The sequence below is a fragment of the Mastigoproctus giganteus genome, chromosome 8, assembly GCF_048544385.1.
Source record: "Mastigoproctus giganteus isolate SK-2022 chromosome 8, ASM4854438v1, whole genome shotgun sequence".
Taxonomy (NCBI): Eukaryota; Metazoa; Arthropoda; class Arachnida; order Uropygi; family Thelyphonidae; genus Mastigoproctus; species Mastigoproctus giganteus.
In genome coordinates this window covers 158,750,199-158,769,858 of record NC_143582.1, presented here as the reverse complement: position 1 = coordinate 158,769,858, position 19,660 = coordinate 158,750,199, and the positions used below count along the sequence as shown (strand labels likewise).

The following is a 19,660-nucleotide window of genomic DNA, read 5'->3' as shown; positions in this document are numbered from 1 at the left end:
CAGGAAGAAGTTGTACTAGCAAGACTAAGGATTGGACATACGCACCTAACCCATATATTTCTACTCATGATGGCCCACCTCGATGCACGCATTGTACACTACCGCTTGCAGTCAAGCATATACTTTTAGATTGTCCTCACTATTCCCCTTTCAGAAGTACTTTCCACTCTCAATCACAACTGCAAGAACCGTTACCGCTTAACCACATGATTGGAAATAGTGCTAACCCAGCTACACTATACCTTTCTGAAGCAAATACATATATATGAATTCCTCTGATGCCAAAATGGAACACATTATACTACTTTAGGATAATAATATAGGACCTGGCACATTTTGGCCTTAGCTGCCCTTGTGCCCTTAAACACCAATACCAATACAATACCATCTTATGGTTATCCAGTTTTCTCTGATCTGATCGCTCACTGAGGGTGATGTTAGATGGCTCTCTGTCTTCTAACTTCTCCACTAATGTCCTCCAAGGTTAATTTTTTCCCCCCACTCTTTTCCTCTTGTGTATTAATGACCTTCTTCCGTTGACTGGAAATCCTATCCATAGTTTTGCCGATCATAGCGCATTGCCTTCCACTTTCCATTTTGAGAAACCTTGCCCTACTCAATCAGCTTCAACTTTTTGAATATCTACTACCAATTCCTTAAATGCCGACTTCCAGGTAATTCTCCATTGGGGCAAAGACAACCTAGTTGATTTCAATCCTTTTAAAACTCAGTCTTGTCTTATATCTTGCAAAAAGGATTCTTCTGCTCCTATGCTTATCTTTGGTGACACTCTGATTTCTAGGCAGTTTGATATATCTTCTAACTTCTAATCTCTCTTGGCACAAGCACATTACAAATATTGCTTCCTCTGCATCTAAAAAAACTTGGTTTTCTCTTTCACTCTCAGCATTACTTTTCTTCCAAACAGATGTTCATTCTATACAAACAAATCCACCCTACCATGAAATATTGCTCTCAAATCTGGGGCAGTGCCCCCAAAACCTCTCTCAGCCTTCTAGATTCCATTCAGAAGAGGGCAGTTAGGTTAATTAATGACTCATGTCTAATAGAGTCTCTCCACTTGCTGTCTCATAGACGTACTGTTTCTGCTGCATGCCTTTTCTACAGATACTTTCATTGGCACTGTTCTCCTGAATTGGCTTCTATAATTCCTGCTGTCTCTTTCAAAACAGTCTGAACACTTTCTGCCACTAGCCAACATCCATTTATTGTCCAACTTCAAACTCACAGAACCAAATTTTCATCTTCCTCATTTATTCATTCAACAAAACCTCTCTCAGGCTTCTAGATTCCATTCAGAAGAGGGCAGTTAGGTTAATTAATGTATCTCCACTCTCTGTCTCATAGATGTTCTTTCTGCTGCATGCCCTTTTTACAGATACTTCCACAGGCACTGGTCTTCTGAATTGGCTTCTATAATTCCTGCTCTCTCTTTCTTTGAAAACAGTCTGAACACTTGCCGCCAGCAGCCAACATCCATTTACTGTCCAACTTCAAACTCACAGAACCAAGTTTTCATCCTCCTCGTTTTTTCTGGAACAACCTTCCTTCATACATATTTCCTGAAAATTACAGTCTACAGAAATTCAAGTCTAATGTCAACAAATATCTTCTCTCGTCTTCTCAACTCCCAAGCACAGTACTTAGTACTATAGGTTCTAATACCTCTCATGTTTGGGGTTTTCATTAAAAAAATATATATATAAAATAGGAAAACGACAGTTGAATGCCACACACTACAAATGCACAAGTAAGTAATTACATAGGTCATTTCCTGATTAGATATCGACTAGTACATTTCAACAGGTGTGGCTTTTATAGAAAAGATTTGACTTACTCCGTATACCTCCACATTTTATGTAGAAAAGCGTGCGCGGGCAAGCAAAGCGAATAAAATAACTATAAACAAAAGTACAGTTCATAATACAAGTTTTAAATATACAGTATATAATAATTTTATTCTTTATGTAGAGGTACTAAATAAACATGAATTATAGATCACAAAATTAAAAAGATACCGTATACCTTTTTATAATGAAATAGATTTAGGGAAAAAAAATAAGTTCAAGTAACTTAAACCCAAATTACGTGGCACCCCTGGAATGTTGCTGCGGCATCCCGGTTGAAAACCACTGTTCCAGTATCTTCTCTCTCTCTGTGTCATCTTTTTCTCCTGCTGCATCTCATGCACTTTAACAGAAATGGCTTCCTCCCTCTAGTGTTATTTGCAAGATCAAATGTGATTTCTGCAGTCTGAGCAGAAATACCTTTGTGTAAGCAGTTTGTATCACCTTGTGTGATGATAAAATCAGTCGCTTTCTGTAGATATTGGATTCAGAGCTGAAAATGTTCTTGATATGATATCAGTTAAGTATATTATGTACAGAGATCCAAAACAACATCAGTTCTATATGTACTGCACAGGAGCTGCATAGCACATCAATCTTAGAGATGTCAAGACCACAGTTCCAGACTATTATAGCAGTCTAGTCTGTATGGTTTCTCAGCTTTCACTATGCAATAGATGTGTAGGTGTCCTGAACCCTCCCTTTTGCACTTAAATCTCCTGTATTATGGTTATGGCTGCGTGTTTTGGCTGGTTTGCAGTTAGTGCACTAGATTTTTTGATCCTTATATGTATAAGCAGCCCCAAAATATATACCCTTTCTATGCACAATGTTCAGAGGTTGATTCCTTATGTGGGCAGCTGGTCAAGAAATGATCAAATATCAGGCATTTATAAAATTTTGGTACTGTTATGTACTCTTTGAATTTATGACTCATTCAACCCAGGTAGTGTGGTCTTGTGAGTGAATGGGTAGCGGATCCAAATCCTTGATGAAACCTTAGCTATACAGTTAACATTGCTAGTTTATCTGGTCTTAATTAAAAACTTCACTGTGAGCTCTAAAAAACAATTGTTTGTTCATGTGGTCCTTGAGATTTTTTTGTCCAGCAAGTTATTCATTATTTCTTCCTTCATGGTACCCTTGTACATAGATATCATAATACCCTTGTACCATGTCATAGATATAGAAGGCCATGCCCCTTGGGTATTTCTGCCTTTGGGCCTAGATTTGCTAAAGGCAAAAAATCATTGAGAATTTCAGTAATATTGTCCTTAGTAGCTACCCCTCGTGTAATGCCATTGTTTCTGTCTTGCACATGGTTTTGATTTTAATTGTTTTCAGCTGTGGTTTAACTCCTTGGTGATTTTATTCATTCACAGCCTCACCACTCATAAATCTTGAAGTAAATAAGCACTGATGTGTCTTAAAATTTTATGAAATATTTTAACATAAAGGTTATAATTATATTTATATCACTCTTATATCACATAAAATTAATAATATAGTTTATTAGGCTATTTGCCTAATAAACTACATTATTATAATATAAAACTTATAGTTTTATATTTTGAAATATAAAATTTTATATTATAAAATTTTAATATAAATTGTAATATAAAATTTTATATTATATTTTGTAATATAAAACTTATAGTTTTACATTTTGTGTATCTTACCGATACCCATCATCAGACCATGCTGTGGGCAGAACAGAAAGGGCTACAAATTTGAATATTTTAGGATATTACAATTACCAATATTACAATTTGCAAATTACAATTCTAAAGTATTAAGTTTTGAATTGCTGTAACAATAGAAAACAGGAAATCGAAGGTAATACAAAGAGATTAAATTCATACCTGCCGACAGCCTCCTCGCTGATGCTACCAGAAACTTTGTGTATACAGGCTGCCAGCAGTTAATTTATGGCAGAGAGATTAATTCCATTAACTAATACGATAGTGTCATGTTTTTATCCTGGATCCAGGGGTAACCTTTGCTCCCATACTCTGAACATAGGTTTATGTGCAGGCTGGTTCAGGATCTTACCAATTTCTCACCAGGAAACTGTTTTCTTTTCATGGAGGTTTCTGTGGTTTTCCTGTTTGTCTGTGTTAATTTTACAACATGCTCATTGAGATTGAGATTATTATTATCCAGTTGAGGCGTTACCAGAAGTATGGAGTTTAGAGTTATTCTATATTTGTTCCAATTGGCCTTTTTTATATTGAATGTGATTATATCATAGATTGGGAACCAAATCCAGTTGGTGAGCCAGCCAAAAGATGATGGCACAGTGGTTGGACAAAGGCCTCCTGCACTTTTCAGTTTATTAATTTTTGAGCAATGGTTTGGGTGGCCAATGTAACATCAATTTCACTCTTGTGTAGTGTACTATACATTGCAAGATTGTGTGGCTATTTAATAACTAAGCCGGAGTATAAACAAGAACTATATTAAAAATAAATCAAGAAACCATCTGAACAATACGAGTCTCTCAGCATGCTTAAAGATGAAAATTACATAATTCCCTGATGTTGAGGGACTCGCTCAAGAAGTTCAGCTGCAAAAGTCACATTAATTAGAAATATTATTAATAAATAATATTCCAAAATGTATATATTTTTTAAATAAAACACCTTCCCAATCTATTCCATTTCTTAAACCCCCCCCCCCCCCAGCTTTTTTTTTTTTTTTTTTAATTTTCAATTAGATCAAAAATGGCTCTTCACTCAAGAAGGTTGCCAACCTAGAGTATCCCCGAACCCTACCCTCATTGGTGTAAGGCTGCTGGATACAAGGAGTGTCAATCTGTTTTTCTTCCATTATTACTTTTAATTGGTTCGACGATAGTACGAGCACTCTGGGCATTTAATTGTAGAAACTTCAAAGTATGGTGATTATGGGAATTATGCAAATTGTCCATGATCTGTCTTCTGTTCGTGCTCTTTCACTGCCTTCAAGTAGTTCAGGAACTTTGGGTCTGAATTACTTGAAGGCAGTGAAAGGCTTTAATTGCAAGTCTTGCACTTTGACTGTTTTGCTTCTTGAGACTTTTTGCAACTGTTATGGTCATGCCCTCTGACTATGCAATGGCCACAGGTGCTCTCCTTTCCTTTCGAGTGCACATGTGGGAAGTGTGCCCAAATTTCATACATTTGTAGCATGTAGGTATAGGGAAGTGTGCTACCTCTACTGGTGACTACCCCGTCCTGTGTATATATGGTCCCATTTGATGGTTATTTGCCAAACCCTGGGTGATAGTGAATTATCCATCACAGATTTGAGCAGACCTTGACTTGCTAGTATATCTTAGATTAAATTCTGATTTAAGTTGCTCTCTATTAAAGTCCTGAAAAATTTTGTCATAGACTTCAGTTAAGATATCTTCTTTCATTTTGGTTTTTTCTCTGTCAAAGATTAATATGTTCAGTCCTCTGGTTTTAGATTTTTCAGCCCCCATTCCTAAATTTGTGACTTCAGTACTGTTCCTAATCTTATCAGCATCTTTAGTTGCTTCTCCTTATGGTTCTTATTTTCCTTGGTCCCTTTATCTTAATTTTTTTAAATTGAAGTTCCTGATTCTTAGTAAAGACCTATTTTATGGCTTCACTTGGAGTCCAGTTTGCTAGATTCTGTCAGTCTAATGATTTTCCTCTCTCTTATGTAGTTTAGTCTTACTTGGAAGTGTAGTTGTCTTTTGATCATAATGTAGGCCCATTAATGCCTATGTTATTGAGTGTTGTTTTTGTGTTTAACACTGCTTCTTTGGATTCTAATTACTGGGACTCTAATTCTACCAGTCTGCAGTACTATTAATTTCTCAAGATTGAGCCAGACTTCGATAACTTTATCCAGGCCAGAGCCGGCTGCCTAGAACGAGGATTCTTTGTCTTCCGTTATAGTCTCTCTTTCCTTTCCAATAGTCTCAGTATTTTCTTTTTTCTCTGGAGATTGTTTTGGATCTTGTCTTTATTCTTGTAGTCTTGCTTGAGGCAGGGTGTGAACTGCTCTCTTCTTCATCTGTTGTTTCTTCATCGTTAACTTGCTTTGGACTTACTACTTGATTCAGATCCTGAGTGTCTCAGAATCTGAGGTCACATTTTTGTATCTTCTGTTTTTTTTTTTATCTTTACATGTATGATTTACCAACTTTTAGGACTTAATTTGTCTAATGATTCTTTAAAACATTCGTGCACAAAATAATGCTCTGCTGTTGGCTACAAAGAATAAGTTCACCTGTGGGAGAGTGGATAGAAATCCCGCCAATTTACTCTCATACATTTCAAGGTTAAATACAAAAATGATTCAAATTTAAACTCACTACACCAATTACAAGACATATTATTTTCAACTAAGCCCTACTTCTGCACTAAAGTCAATCTTCAATGAGATGTGGGCATGGCCTGTTATAAGAAACAAACCACCCCTATGCTGAAGGGTGCTGAGAACAATGCACCATTGCCACAGCATAGCAATTTAGTTTGCCTGGATCTTATTAAATACTGAATGAAAATAAAAATAACAGTGCTTACCTTCTTACATCAGGTGGGTACTGCAGGATCCATAATTAATAACAAAATAAATGCTGGAAAATCACTATAACTTCCGACAACGATCCTCCATCTATATCACATTTCCTTTGTTCTCCGTGGAATTTGGCTGTCCTCGGTCTACCATCAAGTGGAGCAATCGAGTGCATGTCTAATGTTGTCAGAGTCCAGAAGCAAACTGCCATACAGAAAGGACAGATAGGATAGGAGGGGTTATGCTCTTAGTTAAGAAGCACATAAAATCTAAGGCAGTGCATCCAGTTGACATGGATGGCCAGTGCAATGTTCAGTCAGTTTGGTGTGAAGCACTGGAAAATCAAAAATGAAAGTGTGTGTTATAGGCCTAACGACTCTAATGAGTACAGCGAACAACTGTACAGAGACATAGAATGGGCCAATAAACAAGAATGTCTATAATGGGGGATTTTAATTATTCAAGTATTGATTGGGCCTGTTGAATTGATCACACATTACATGACTTTTGTGGATTTATTGGATGACTGTTTTCTACAGCAGCATGTTAGAGAGGTGACAAGAGAGAGAAAAATACTCTTGATTTGATCATCAGCAGTGATTAAGAATCTGCAGATAAAAGAACCATCTAGTGGCAGTGATCGTAGTGTATTAATGTGGGATTTATTTAAAGGTGTAACTGCCATCAAGGGTAAAGGGATGGGTTTTTGCATTCCTAAAGGTGACTGCAGTGGTCTCAGACAGTTCTTAAATTCTATTCGGTAGAACCAACAACAATTTCTAGATGGAAAGCATTCAGGGAAATAATCATAGAAACTATTAGGCTTTTCATACCAACTAGGAAATTCTATTTCAGGCTTAGACCTAAATCGACATCAGATGAACTGATGACTCTTCTTCTAGAGAAGAAAAATGCATATAAATTATCAGATCATACAGATGCCTGTGGTAGATATAAAATAGTCTGTAATCCAGTCACTGAGAAGGTTAAGCAAGCTAAGGCAGATTACGAGAAGTCTCTGACAATGAATACCAAGAAAAGCAGCAAAGATTTCTTTACTTATATTAACAGTAGAAGGAAGGGTTGAATCACATCGGTCAGCATAATGTCGATGGTTTTACCATTGTTGAACCTGCTCAGGATGCTGACAAATTGAATAGGTATTTTGCATCTACATTCATCCATGTTGAGTTCTTTAGGGAGGGTAATGCAAGTTCATCAAAATGTCACAGGTAGCTGAATGATTTTATAATAACTGAGAGGAAAGCAGCAGAGAAATCATTGAAGTTAAACATAAAAAAGGCACCTGGGGTGGATGAGATCTATCCAGTTATATTAAAAAGAGGCAGTAAAAGAAGTAAGCAAACCCTTCGCCATAATTATGAGAGCATCTTTGGATTCAGGAGAGGTCCCTATGGACTAGAGATATGCAAATGTATCCACACTTCACAAAAGAGGATCAAAGAGTACCATGAGTAATTTCGGACCTGGCTTAACTCCTGTTCAGAGATAATATTGTACTCACTTGGTTAAAAAAGTAATGCAGAACCATCTAGACCAGGGGTGGGCAACAGCCGGCCCGCGTCGATGTTGAATCCGGCCCCTCGGTAAATGCATAAATATAGAAAATCCATACCTGACTACACTCGCCGTAAACGCTCGGCTTAATTCAGTTCAATCGGGAATCGCGGCCAGTACAACAGTAACCAAGTGATTCTACGCAGCGTCAAAGAGTTATTTCCTAATTATTATTGTAGCATTGATCGAACGAAGTTCTTTTGGGTTTGACTTCTTATTGAAAAAAAATAATATTGGTGCGAGATATTTTATGTTTTATGCCTTTTCTAATTATTACAATTTTTAATTTAATATAATTTATAGCCCATAAAATGAGCCAATTAAAAAAAAAAAAGAAAAATTGATGCCGAATGCCGCGTTTTCAATGATAATTGGACATTCAGATATTTTTTTTAAAAATACATTAATAATTTGGTAATTCAAGTAATATAACATTTTTTAGGTACTGATTTTTTTTATTAAATCGTTCAATATATTCCGGCCCGCATAATGATGCGAAAATTTCATTCGGCCCACATAATGATACGAAAATTTCATTCGGCCCGCTGACGAAAAAAGTTGCCCACCCCTGATCTAGACACTAGTGCGGTTATACTTCGGTCACAAAATGGTTTTGTCAAGAGGCAATCTTGTCTGACCAATTCAATTGGATACTATTATGCAAGCACAAAGGAACTGTATGCAAAAAATAATTTTGATGTCATATACTTGAATTTCAGGAAAGTTTTTGATACTATTGCACATAATAGACTGCTGTACAAATTGTAGCAGTGTGCCATTAAGGGAAAGTTACTGAAGAATGCATAAAGGGATAGTTGATTGGGAGAAGTCCAAGAGTTGCTATCAGTGGTAGCAGCTCTTGGTAGCAAATAGTCATGGTAGCTTAAATAAATTCAAGGAAGAGCTAGACAAACTGTTAGTTAAGGTGAATAAGTGAAATATTTTTTTTTTTTTTTTTTTCCTTTTTGCTCATGTGGTGTAAGCTTGCTTTCTTGCATCATTTGCCAATACTAATACTGATTATTTATGCAACATCTGACCTAACTCTCTGCCAAATAGATATCAGAACTTACTAATTCCCACCAAATGAATTAGTATTTCCTAAAGGAAAGACATCTCGGAACATCATTATATAATGCATCAAAACCTGGTGCTTTTCTCCAGCTTGGACCAAGCCACCATGGTGCTGTTTTCATCTTTTTGGGAGCTTTTCATACATCTCCAATTCATAACTATATGCAGAAGCACATGAACCTCCACTCTCAATCAGTCAACAACAATATGCATCCAAAATATGATCTCTGCCAATATCCAAATTAGTCAATATTATTCATGCCATACTGAGAAACTCTGATCAAAACCATCCTTTGGTCTTTAAGAATACAAATAGAGAAAATTCTAGTCAACTTATAGTTGACACTAGACAACCACACCCAAGCTCATTCATCCACCAGTTAGCTGAACACCACTATGCAAGCTTACACGCCATAAGTGGAACAAAGATATGCTTCCTGATGACTATGTCTTGCAACTACATGGCACCATCGATGACCTGTTCGTCACCTTCATTCTATTATTTTGCTCTTTTGCCCATCTACTATACAGATGGGCAAAAGAGCAAAATGCTAGTAGGAGTAGCTGCAGTTTTTCCAGATATAACCTTATCAAAAGAACTACCAACAGAATGCAGTATATATACTGTTGAATTAACATAAATTAAGCTGTGGAACATGTAAAACCAACAGATATCCTAAAAAGTATAATATACCTTGGTTCCACATTTTCATTGCTGAGAAACCCTTTTGAGGCTTCTTACCCTGCCCTCTGACAAATTTTACAATCCATCTACAGTAACAGACAAAAAAACTGCATCACCTTAAAAAAAAAGTAACATTTGTAGTGAAACTTATAAGATATTGTTTGATTATAGTCATTTTGTTTGTCGCAAAGCAAATGTGTTGTGTCGGATAATGCTTCTGTTGTATCAGATAGTAATTGCAAGGTATTGCATTAGCCATTTCTATAAATATGGTGTTGGAAGGGTATACATGCTCATTAGTATCCTATTTTGCAGAGGTGTAAGCATGGCTCCATATGTTCAGTTAACACCAAGAAGAAGAACAACGTGTAGCTGTTGCTCTGTCTCAGGAAGGGCTTTCTACGCGTGCTATGGCTCATAAAATAAGCCGCCACCAGTCAGTATCCTGGGTGCTGAAATTAAAGCGTGACACTGGTGATGTGAAGAGAAGGCCTGGATCACGCTGTAAGAGAGTGACTATGCCTTCCCAAGATCAATATTTGAGGTGGCTTTTGGTGTTTGAAACAAGTGCACGAACTATTCAAAGACAGCTTTCCGAATGTGGTCTGCATGCCTATCGGCCAAAGAAGAAGCCTTTGTTGACCCAACAAATGAGGAAGAAGCAACTTGCTTTGACTAAAATGCATGTTTTTTATGGATAAAAGAGCAGTGTAAAGTGTATTAGTTGTCTGGCACCGGGGGTTCCCACATCTCCGCATTGTATTCTTTGTAAGTGACACAGAACTCTGTGGAGGCCAGAGCTTAAAGTGTATGGGGAGTGATTTGTTGTGTAGTGTTATGTTCTGTTGTTTCTCTGACCATTTAGCCATTGGGACCCACTGTTGCCCATACTTTGCCACGAGGAGGTAGTTGGGACAAAAGAGTATGGAACACCATCTTTTCTGATGAATTGAAATTCAACCTGCATGGCTCTGATGGGAAGCAATATGTCAGAAGATGAAAATCAGAGGTATACCATCCTGACTGCATAACACCAACTGTAAAGTTCTTTGCTGGTCAGATGATCTGGGGATGCATAACAAGCAATGGGATGGGGCAAATTAATTAAGTTTATTAACGGAATGGTGAATGCAGAAACCTACACTGCTATCTTGGAGCAGTGCCCGAAACCCGTTAGGGATCACCACACAGACGCCCAAAACTGCATTTTTCAACAGGACTCAGCACATTGCCGCACATAAGTTTTATGCTATTTAGATTTAATGACGAATTTGTCCTTTTGTCTCAAAAAGGACAAATTCATCATTAAATCTAAAAGGCTTAAAACATACACCAATGTTTTCCCTCGTTTTTCTCCCTTAAGGTGCAGTCATACCTCAGAAATGCTGGCATTATAGTGTTGGACTGGCCCAGCAACAAAGGCTTAAATATCCAGATTTGAACCATATTGAAAATTGCTGGTACATAATGTCATCTAAAATTGTTCAGAAGAAGAAGAAGAAGGCCAACAAGTAAGATTTAGCTGTAGGAGAGCATTCTAAGGGTGTAGTTCCACGAAATTGTGCAACCATATATCCAGAAGTTAATTAACTCTAGGCCAGATCATTGTAAGGCTGTAATTGCAGCTCAAGAAGGAACAACAAAATATTGAGGACTTATTTTGCTGATTTACAGTACATAATACTATGATGTTAACTTGTCATTTCAGTTTGTATACGTATATGCAATAAAACGTATGTTTGGTTGTCATGATTGCCATATGCATGAGGCGCCTCCGTAGCCAGGTGGGAAGGAGCAGCAGTGCATAGCACACGCGTCTTGATTAGACCGGGGTTCGAGCCCATCACCACCAAATACGGACGATGCGGAAAGGTCATGAAATGATCACCGCATATTCCCGGAGCAATATGGCCTTAGTTGCTAATGCTCCTAAAAATCAAATAACAACAGCCGTATGCATGATTTCTCATATTTCCATTAATTATGCATTTTACCCTTTGGGAAGATATTTATGGCAATTAGGTATATCAGATGGAGTTGGATTTCATTGGATTTAATTGGATTTCATTCACAGAGAGATATATCCCATCTAACGAATGGATTTCGAACATTTCTGCAATTCACAAGTGATGCAGTTTTTTTGTCTGCCACTGTATACTTGGCAAAAGGTTAAAGAGGTATTTCTGTTGGGTACTGAGACATGTCTGAATCCTAGGTAACGAAGTAGCTGACAGTGTTGCCAAGTTAGCCTTAACACTACCTAACCATGAAAAGAAAATACCATATGAAGACTTTATGCAGATAAACTGAAGCAGCTGAAAACACCAGTAGCATTTCAGCTGGCAAAGCTAAATATACAAACTATAGCATATAAATCTATTTCTTCAATCCTATTCACAGAGTGAACTCTCAAAAATAAAATCACATTATGAATAGAACACACACACTTTTTTCTTTTTTTTTTTTTTTTTTTTTTAGCAGAAGAAACCCTGTGTGCCCCACATGTATCCATTCTTATGGACTGCTTAGCTTATGAACAGAATTTTCCACATGTATATCACAGGAATCTCACCATTTTATCACTTCTAGGAAATAGAAGCAGAATTTTCCACATCTACGTCACAGGAATCTCACCATTTTATCACTTCTAGAAAATAATGTTCAAGTAGAAAAAGTTTTTGTATATACAACTATCTGTAGATTGTATCCAGTTGACAGCACTTCTTGCCAGACATCTGAATGATGCTGTTAAGCATGGCACACTATAACCATAGTTCCTATGTGCCTGAAGGCTCACAAACTAAAGTTGGGTTGGCACCTCCATAGCCAGGTAGCAAGGAGCAGCAGTGTGTAGCACATGCTTCTTGATTAGACCGGGGTTCGAGCCCTTCATCACCAAATACGGAGGATGTGGAAAGGTCAGGGAATGACCACCGCATATCCTGGAGCAATATGGCCTTAGTTGCTAATGCTCCTAAAAACCAAAAAATAACAATAATAATAACTAAAGTTGGGGGGGAGGGAATGGATGTGACACTTTTGCTGCATTGGCCGTGGGTTGGGGGAAACCCATATATACAACTGTACTTATCTAGTTTCTCCTTAAATTTGACCAGACTTGTCAATGTTGATCACCCTTAGAACAAGTTCCTGATAACCCATGCTTTTTGGTTACCAGAGCTTTCAGCCTTCAACATGCAATTTATTTCAATGGCAATGCTGCACTGGCCAATTTTAAATTGATTTCCACTGATTTTTCGTAGTTTACATTTATGTCCTCTAGTTTTTTGTGTCCCATTTCAGTTTGAAAATTTCATGCATTCATTTTGTTCCTCTTTCTTCCCCCCCTTTCCATCACCCACTTCTTTAATTACATCTAGATCCTTTCTCTATCACTTACATTTCTGTTTGTAGTATCTCCTTGTATGGACATCCCTTTGCTATTCTCATGTAACAGATTAGCCATATTTGGAACTCTCAACACAACATGCCAGATTGGTGAGTTTAAAATCTTTCTTAAGATGTGGTTTCACCAGTCTTTAATTTAAATTTATTAAACCAACTTCCAGTAAATTTTATTTGCAGGGTTTTTTTTTTTTTTTTTTTTTTGGTCCACTGTGAAGTATTTTGAAAATACTCTTAGAATATATAATGGTATGTGAAGGTTGTAGTGTGAAGTAAAATGGGGGGGGGGATAACATTGGTTAAGTGAGCCAATAATCGGGTGGTTTGTGAAATCAGTACCACTATAATATACACTATATTGTTGTTATCTTGCCACAGTTTATCATTATATAAAAATTAAATGTGACAAGTAAGTTCAAAGGAATAAACACTTTGTAGTTAATGTGTACAGATATTTAATTGGCTTTGTTATATTAAGAAAATGTATATAGAAAATGCTTAGATATGCATGAATAATGAATTATTATAATTAAATTTAAAATAGTGTCCAGTAAGATATGTTTTTTTTTTCCCCCAGGCTAATGGAGGAGCTAGTATCAGTTCAGAAAAATTATCAAGAATTATTGATGCAGATGCTTGCAGATAAAAGATTCCATATACATATATTCCAGTCAGGGTTGGTAGATTCCATTTTTTTTACAATATACATATATAACAAAGGATAATATGATGACTTAGTTTAAGGTAAAGACAACAGTAGAGATGAAGTGTTACATTGTTCCTTTAATGATTTCTAATCCCATTAAATAATTGAACATTACTTTTTACATGATTGCTGCATATTAATTGGTATAATTAAATCTATTATGCAGTTAAAATTATGAGTTAGATAATACTTTTAATATACCTTTATGGGTTTTTTAGCTTATATCTATGTAGTTCTTAAACATACACATCTTACTCCTTTCATAAGTATGGACATATCAAATAATAATAATAATATACTGCATCAGTATTGCAAGATAACAAGTTGCCTTTACCATGCACACTGCGATAAATAATGGATAAGGCCCTTCTGCATGATGCATTCAGCCCATCTATATCTAGGCTAGCTACAAATGTAGAAGATACACCTAACAAGAAATTTATAGTTATATATTAATGATTTCAGTAAACACATAAATCAGCAACACAAAATGCAATTTCACACATGCAAGAATAAAAACTGCAAAATCTGCCCTTACATGCATCCCGAGCATAGAACCAACAAAATGGATGAGAATAACATGTACTGAATGCAGGCAAGATACATAGCTCAAACTGGAAGCGAACAGCACATAAGAATGAACCTGCACAGATCACAAATTAAATTATTCAAAGGAAAATCTAAAAATAAAAATTCTAAATTTATTAATGAATTAGAGCTACAAACTATTAATGAATAGTTTGTAGCTATTAATGAATTAGAGAAAAATGTTAGCAAAAGAAACATAATTGAAGATCTGTTTATCATAACCAAAAATTTGTTATACCCATATGATTCAAATAACAAATTTAATGGTCCTTGTTACACCCATAACACATATGAAAAATGCATATACACTTTATTCCATATGATTTCTAATATGATGAAAAAACTGATGAATAACAATAATATGACAGCTGCTTATAATCAATTAAGACAGAAAGGCAATAGACCATGACCTGAGTGACTAAATTATTGTTAAGCAGATGAGATTCACCAATAATTGAAATTAAGAAATATACAGACTTAAACACAGTAAGCTGAAAGCATTGAGTAAATTTAGTAGAGGTTACAATTTCAAAAAACATGCATTTAAATCACCTGCTCAGCAATATCCTTAAGTTTAAATTAGGAATAATACTTTTACAAACAATAATGTAGAATATCTTATAATTAAATTCCAAAATCTGTGATTTAATAATATGCCATGGCATAAGATAATTAGTAACCTACATTATACATTCTGGCACCTCCGTAGCCAGGTGAGAAGGAGCAGCAGTGCATAGCACACACTTCTTGATTAGACCGGGGTTCGAGCCTGTCACCACCAAATACGGAGGATGCGGAAAGGTCAGGGAATGACCACCGCATATCCCGGAGCGATATGGCCTTGGTTGCTAATGCTCCTAAAAACCAAATAATAACAAGAACATTCCTAAAAACCAAATAATAACAACGACATTATACATTGCAGGTAAAACATATGGAAATTAAAATCTGACATAGCTATAATAAATCCTTTGGACTTCGTTAATAGGATTGGTTACCTCAAACACGAGGTAACCAATCTTATAATGAAGATAATACCAGCTGCATCTGTTCTAACCCAGGTTATAAGAACTGCATAGACCCTCACCATAAACATAATCACAGGTAACCTGGATATTATCAAGTTCCAGGAATTAAAGGAAGTTGGATTCAAGTTATTGCCACCACTAAGCTAAATGTTAATCAAGTATATTCATACTTGCTCCAGTTCTGCCTGAAATTATCATACAAATATGAAATACCTATAGAGGTCTTTAATACGTGGATCACATTTGTATATAACGATATTAAAATATACTTTGACTGACTTAATTTTTTTCAATAATTCGGCAATTAAAACTTTCAATTACCAAAAATTAAAAAAACAACTAAAACAATTACATAATGCACTGAGTGATCACTAAATTATGACCACCTATCTAATACTTCGTAGGTCCTCCTTTTGCCCTCACTACAGCAGCTGTCCAACAGCATTGATTCAACATGTAAATGCAATAAAATATATGTTTGGTTTTCATGATTGCCATTTGCATGATTTCTCATATTTCCATTAATTATGCATTTTACTCTTTGGGAAGATATTTATGGCAATTAGGTATATCAGGTGGAGTCTTTTTATTGGATTTCATTCACAGAGATATATATCCCATCTAACAAATGCATTTCGAACATTTTGTAACCTACAATGCAGCACAAAACACATTACACCTAAACCTCTTTTAATGCGAATTTTTTTTTTACGGGAATTCGTAGTTACGCAAATTGGGATATCAAAAATAATTTTTTTTTTTTTTACGCGATTTTTATTCACTTTTATGTGACCAACCTAAAGTCTAAGTTAGGAGAAAATCTGTAATGCAAGAAAATTCTGAGAATTTTGTAGAATTGCATTCTCGTTTCAATTAAGAAAATTATAATTTCCTCGAATTACATAACTGACTCCACATAAACAAAAAAAAACAGCAGTTGTTTGCAGTTTGAATTTGGTTTCTCATATCAACTTAAAAAAACCTTATGAATTTCATTTATTGGAAATTCCCCAAATTACATAACTGACTGCACATAAAAAAGCAGTTCTTAGCAGTTTGAATTTGGTGTTTGAGTAGACAACACAGTTACCGCATTTTTTGCATTTGCATTTTTAAGTGAAATCAAAATAAAAATCGCATTATAAAATTAATAATTTTGCCAAGAAATAATAAATGGTAAGCTACATTGTATGTAATTTTCAAACTTTCATTTCATTAACCGAAGATTTTAGGCCAGCCCTCACATGATGTTGCTGATAACCAAAAAAATAAGGAAAGCCATTTCCTTGGATATAAAAATTCAAATTTTAGATCGTCTTCAAACTGGGTAAGGTGCGACGGCTGTGGGTAAGCATTTTGGAGTCCATGAATCAACTATTAGTTCTATAAAGAAAAATGAAGAGGCTATTAGAAAAGCGGTATGTTCTAGTACAAAATCGAGTACGAAATGATCATCATACACAAGAGATGTTCTAGAAAAGGCCGAAAAAGCTTTAGTGATGTGGATAGAAGATAATGTACAAAAAGGAATGCCAGTTGACGGAAATTCCATCAAGCAATCAGCATTGAGATTTTATGAACGGATTAAAAAACTGCAGACAGATACTTCATCTCAGTCGAGGAAAAAATATGAATTTCATGCAAGCAATGATTGGCTGGCTAAGTTTATTAAAAGACATGTTCTTCATAATATAAAAATTAAAGGTGAAATGGCGCTTCTGCTGATGAAACAGCTGCTAAAGCATTTCCACAAAAACTTGCTAAAATAATTGAAGATGGAGGATACACTCGTGAACAAGTTTGGACTATGGATGAAACTGGCATTTTCTGGAAAAAAATGCCAAGCAGAACTTACATATCAAAAATGCAAAAAACTGTTGGTAGGTTCAAAGCAGCAAAGGATCATATAACACTCCTATTTTGTTTGAACGCTTTAGGAGATCGGATGTTAAAACCACTACTCATAAATTGATCATTAAGACCACGGCCAGTGAAAGGCGTAGATTTTCAAAAATTGCCAGGTCAACAAAATGGATGGCCAACAAAAAAGCTTGGGTGACCATTCATATTTTCACTGAGTGGTTCCACAAACATTTTGTGCCAGACGTTAGACGCTATTTGAATGACAAGTGTCTCGAATTTAGTGCTTTTGATTCTTGATTAAAGAATTAAAGTGCTTTTGATTCTCGATAATGCACCCGGTCATCCTGCCATAGAACACCCAAATGTGCAATTTTGTTTTCTGCTGCCCAATACCACATCATTGCTAAAACCTCTAGATCAGGGTATAATTGCGACTTTTAAAACATATGTCAAACGAACATTTCGGTTCGGTTTGAACAAGCTAAATGATGATGAAACACTGTCAGTTATTGATGTATGGAAAAAATTTTCAATTATGGATTGTATTGATCAGGTTCTATTTTCGTTATCTGAATTGAGACCAGAAACTATGAATGTATGCTGGAATGCTATTTGGCCCGCATGTGTTAAAGAGAATACTCCTGTTCCCTTCAATCATACTGCAGAATTCCCCAATATAATAAGTTTGGCATGTGAAATTGGCGGAGAAGGATTCGATGATCTTACGTCGGCAGATATCGAAGAATTGTTAATTGATAAACCTCTTGGTGAAGACGAAATAGTGGAGATTGTTTCTGAGTCTCCTGAAAGCGAAGAAGTTAATGATAATGATCAAGATAATCCTACTTTTACTGCTGATATAATTAAAGAAGGTCTTAAACTTGTCAGTAATTTAGGCAATTATTTTGCCCGACATGATCCAAATGAAGAACGTGCTGGGAAGTTTTCACGTGAGCTTAAGTTGTTATGTCTTCATACAGAGAATTATATCACGACTTATCTAAAGCATCAACACAGCGATTAATAACTGAGTTCATGCCTAAAACTACTGAAACAACCAGTGGTACTTTTGTTCAAAACATGACAAGAAGAATTCCACAAGTTGAGGCGGAAGTCGATGACAATAATACCATATCTAGTAGTTCTAGTGGCATTACAGTCTCACAGAAATGAAAGCTTTTGCATTTATTGTCAGAAACTGATAGTGAATAACATAATTTTTTTATAGAATTCTTAGCAAACAACTGAAATGGATGTTTTTTTTTTAAAGTTATTAAAATTCATTATATATATTTTCTTTTTTCTTTTTTTTTACGAAAACTCCAAACACGAAAGGTATCAAAACCTATAGTACTTAGTACCATGCATGGGTTGAAGGAGAAGTATGGGGGGAGAGGGATGCCAGAAACTTTGCTCTAGAGACTAAACATGGGTTTCACCACTTCAAGCCTCCAATAAGCAAAGTGGTGGTATTTCACCAGTTGATGAAAGTCATCTACCACCTGAAAAATGTGTGTTCGCCATGAAATGTAAATAAAAATCTTAAGATCCTAATGAATTTAATGTTTGTTTTTTTCATTATTTTGCTTATATTTCAAGTTTGGAACCAATCTTCACTTTTTCTATGGAGCCAGTAGTTCTTTTTACGCGAATTCTTTGTACACATAATTTTTAGGAACGTATCTATCGCGTAAAAAGAGGTTTAGATGTATTTGCAAAATTTACAAGTGATGCAGTTTTTTTTGTCTGCCACTGTACATGTTCAAAACTGTTTGCATATTTATCAGATTTCATAAAAGAAACTAGAAATAGTTTCAATGAATTTCAACAAAATGCAAAAGAAAAATTACCAGATAACATAGACTATAAGAGTGCAAAAAAAAGATCTAGAAAAGTACAGATTAATGATGGAAATGCATCTGATATTGACGATCTTTCTGCAAGAGATAAATTTAAGATAAAATCTTTCATTCCTGTCATGAATTCTTTAGAAAGTAATTTACAAAGAAGAGCTAAAGTATATAAGAATATTTCTCAAAAATTTTCATTTTTATTAAGTTTTGACCAGACAGATGAAGAGCTCAGAGAAAATATAAAAAAGTTTAGTAAATAATTACCCCGAAGATAACTTATACGAAGGTATAAAACATTTTTCATCTGTATATAAAGAAAAATTATTCTCAAACAAATGAGTTTAATTATCAAAATTTATACAATATAATAATTCAAGACAAAATGCAGTCAGTTTCTCCAAATGTTGAAACTATATTTTGAATTTTTCTTACCTTGATAACTAATTTCTCTGGTGAAAGATCATTTAGCAGGCTTAAGAGGG

At 35.4% G+C, this 19,660-nt stretch overlaps 1 protein-coding gene across 6 annotated transcripts in view; it reads left to right on the top strand.

Moving 5' to 3' along the window:
- Positions 1-19,660, top strand: part of Ask1 (apoptotic signal-regulating kinase 1) — an 843,483-nt gene that overhangs the window by 742,427 nt on the left and 81,396 nt on the right. For all 6 annotated transcript variants that reach the window (XM_090379009.1, XM_090379010.1, XM_090379014.1 and 3 more), the window contains one exon: positions 13,718-13,816. In XM_090379009.1, the coding sequence (XP_090235135.1) occupies positions 13,718-13,816 (99 nt within the window). The remainder of the gene's footprint in view (positions 1-13,717; positions 13,817-19,660) is intronic.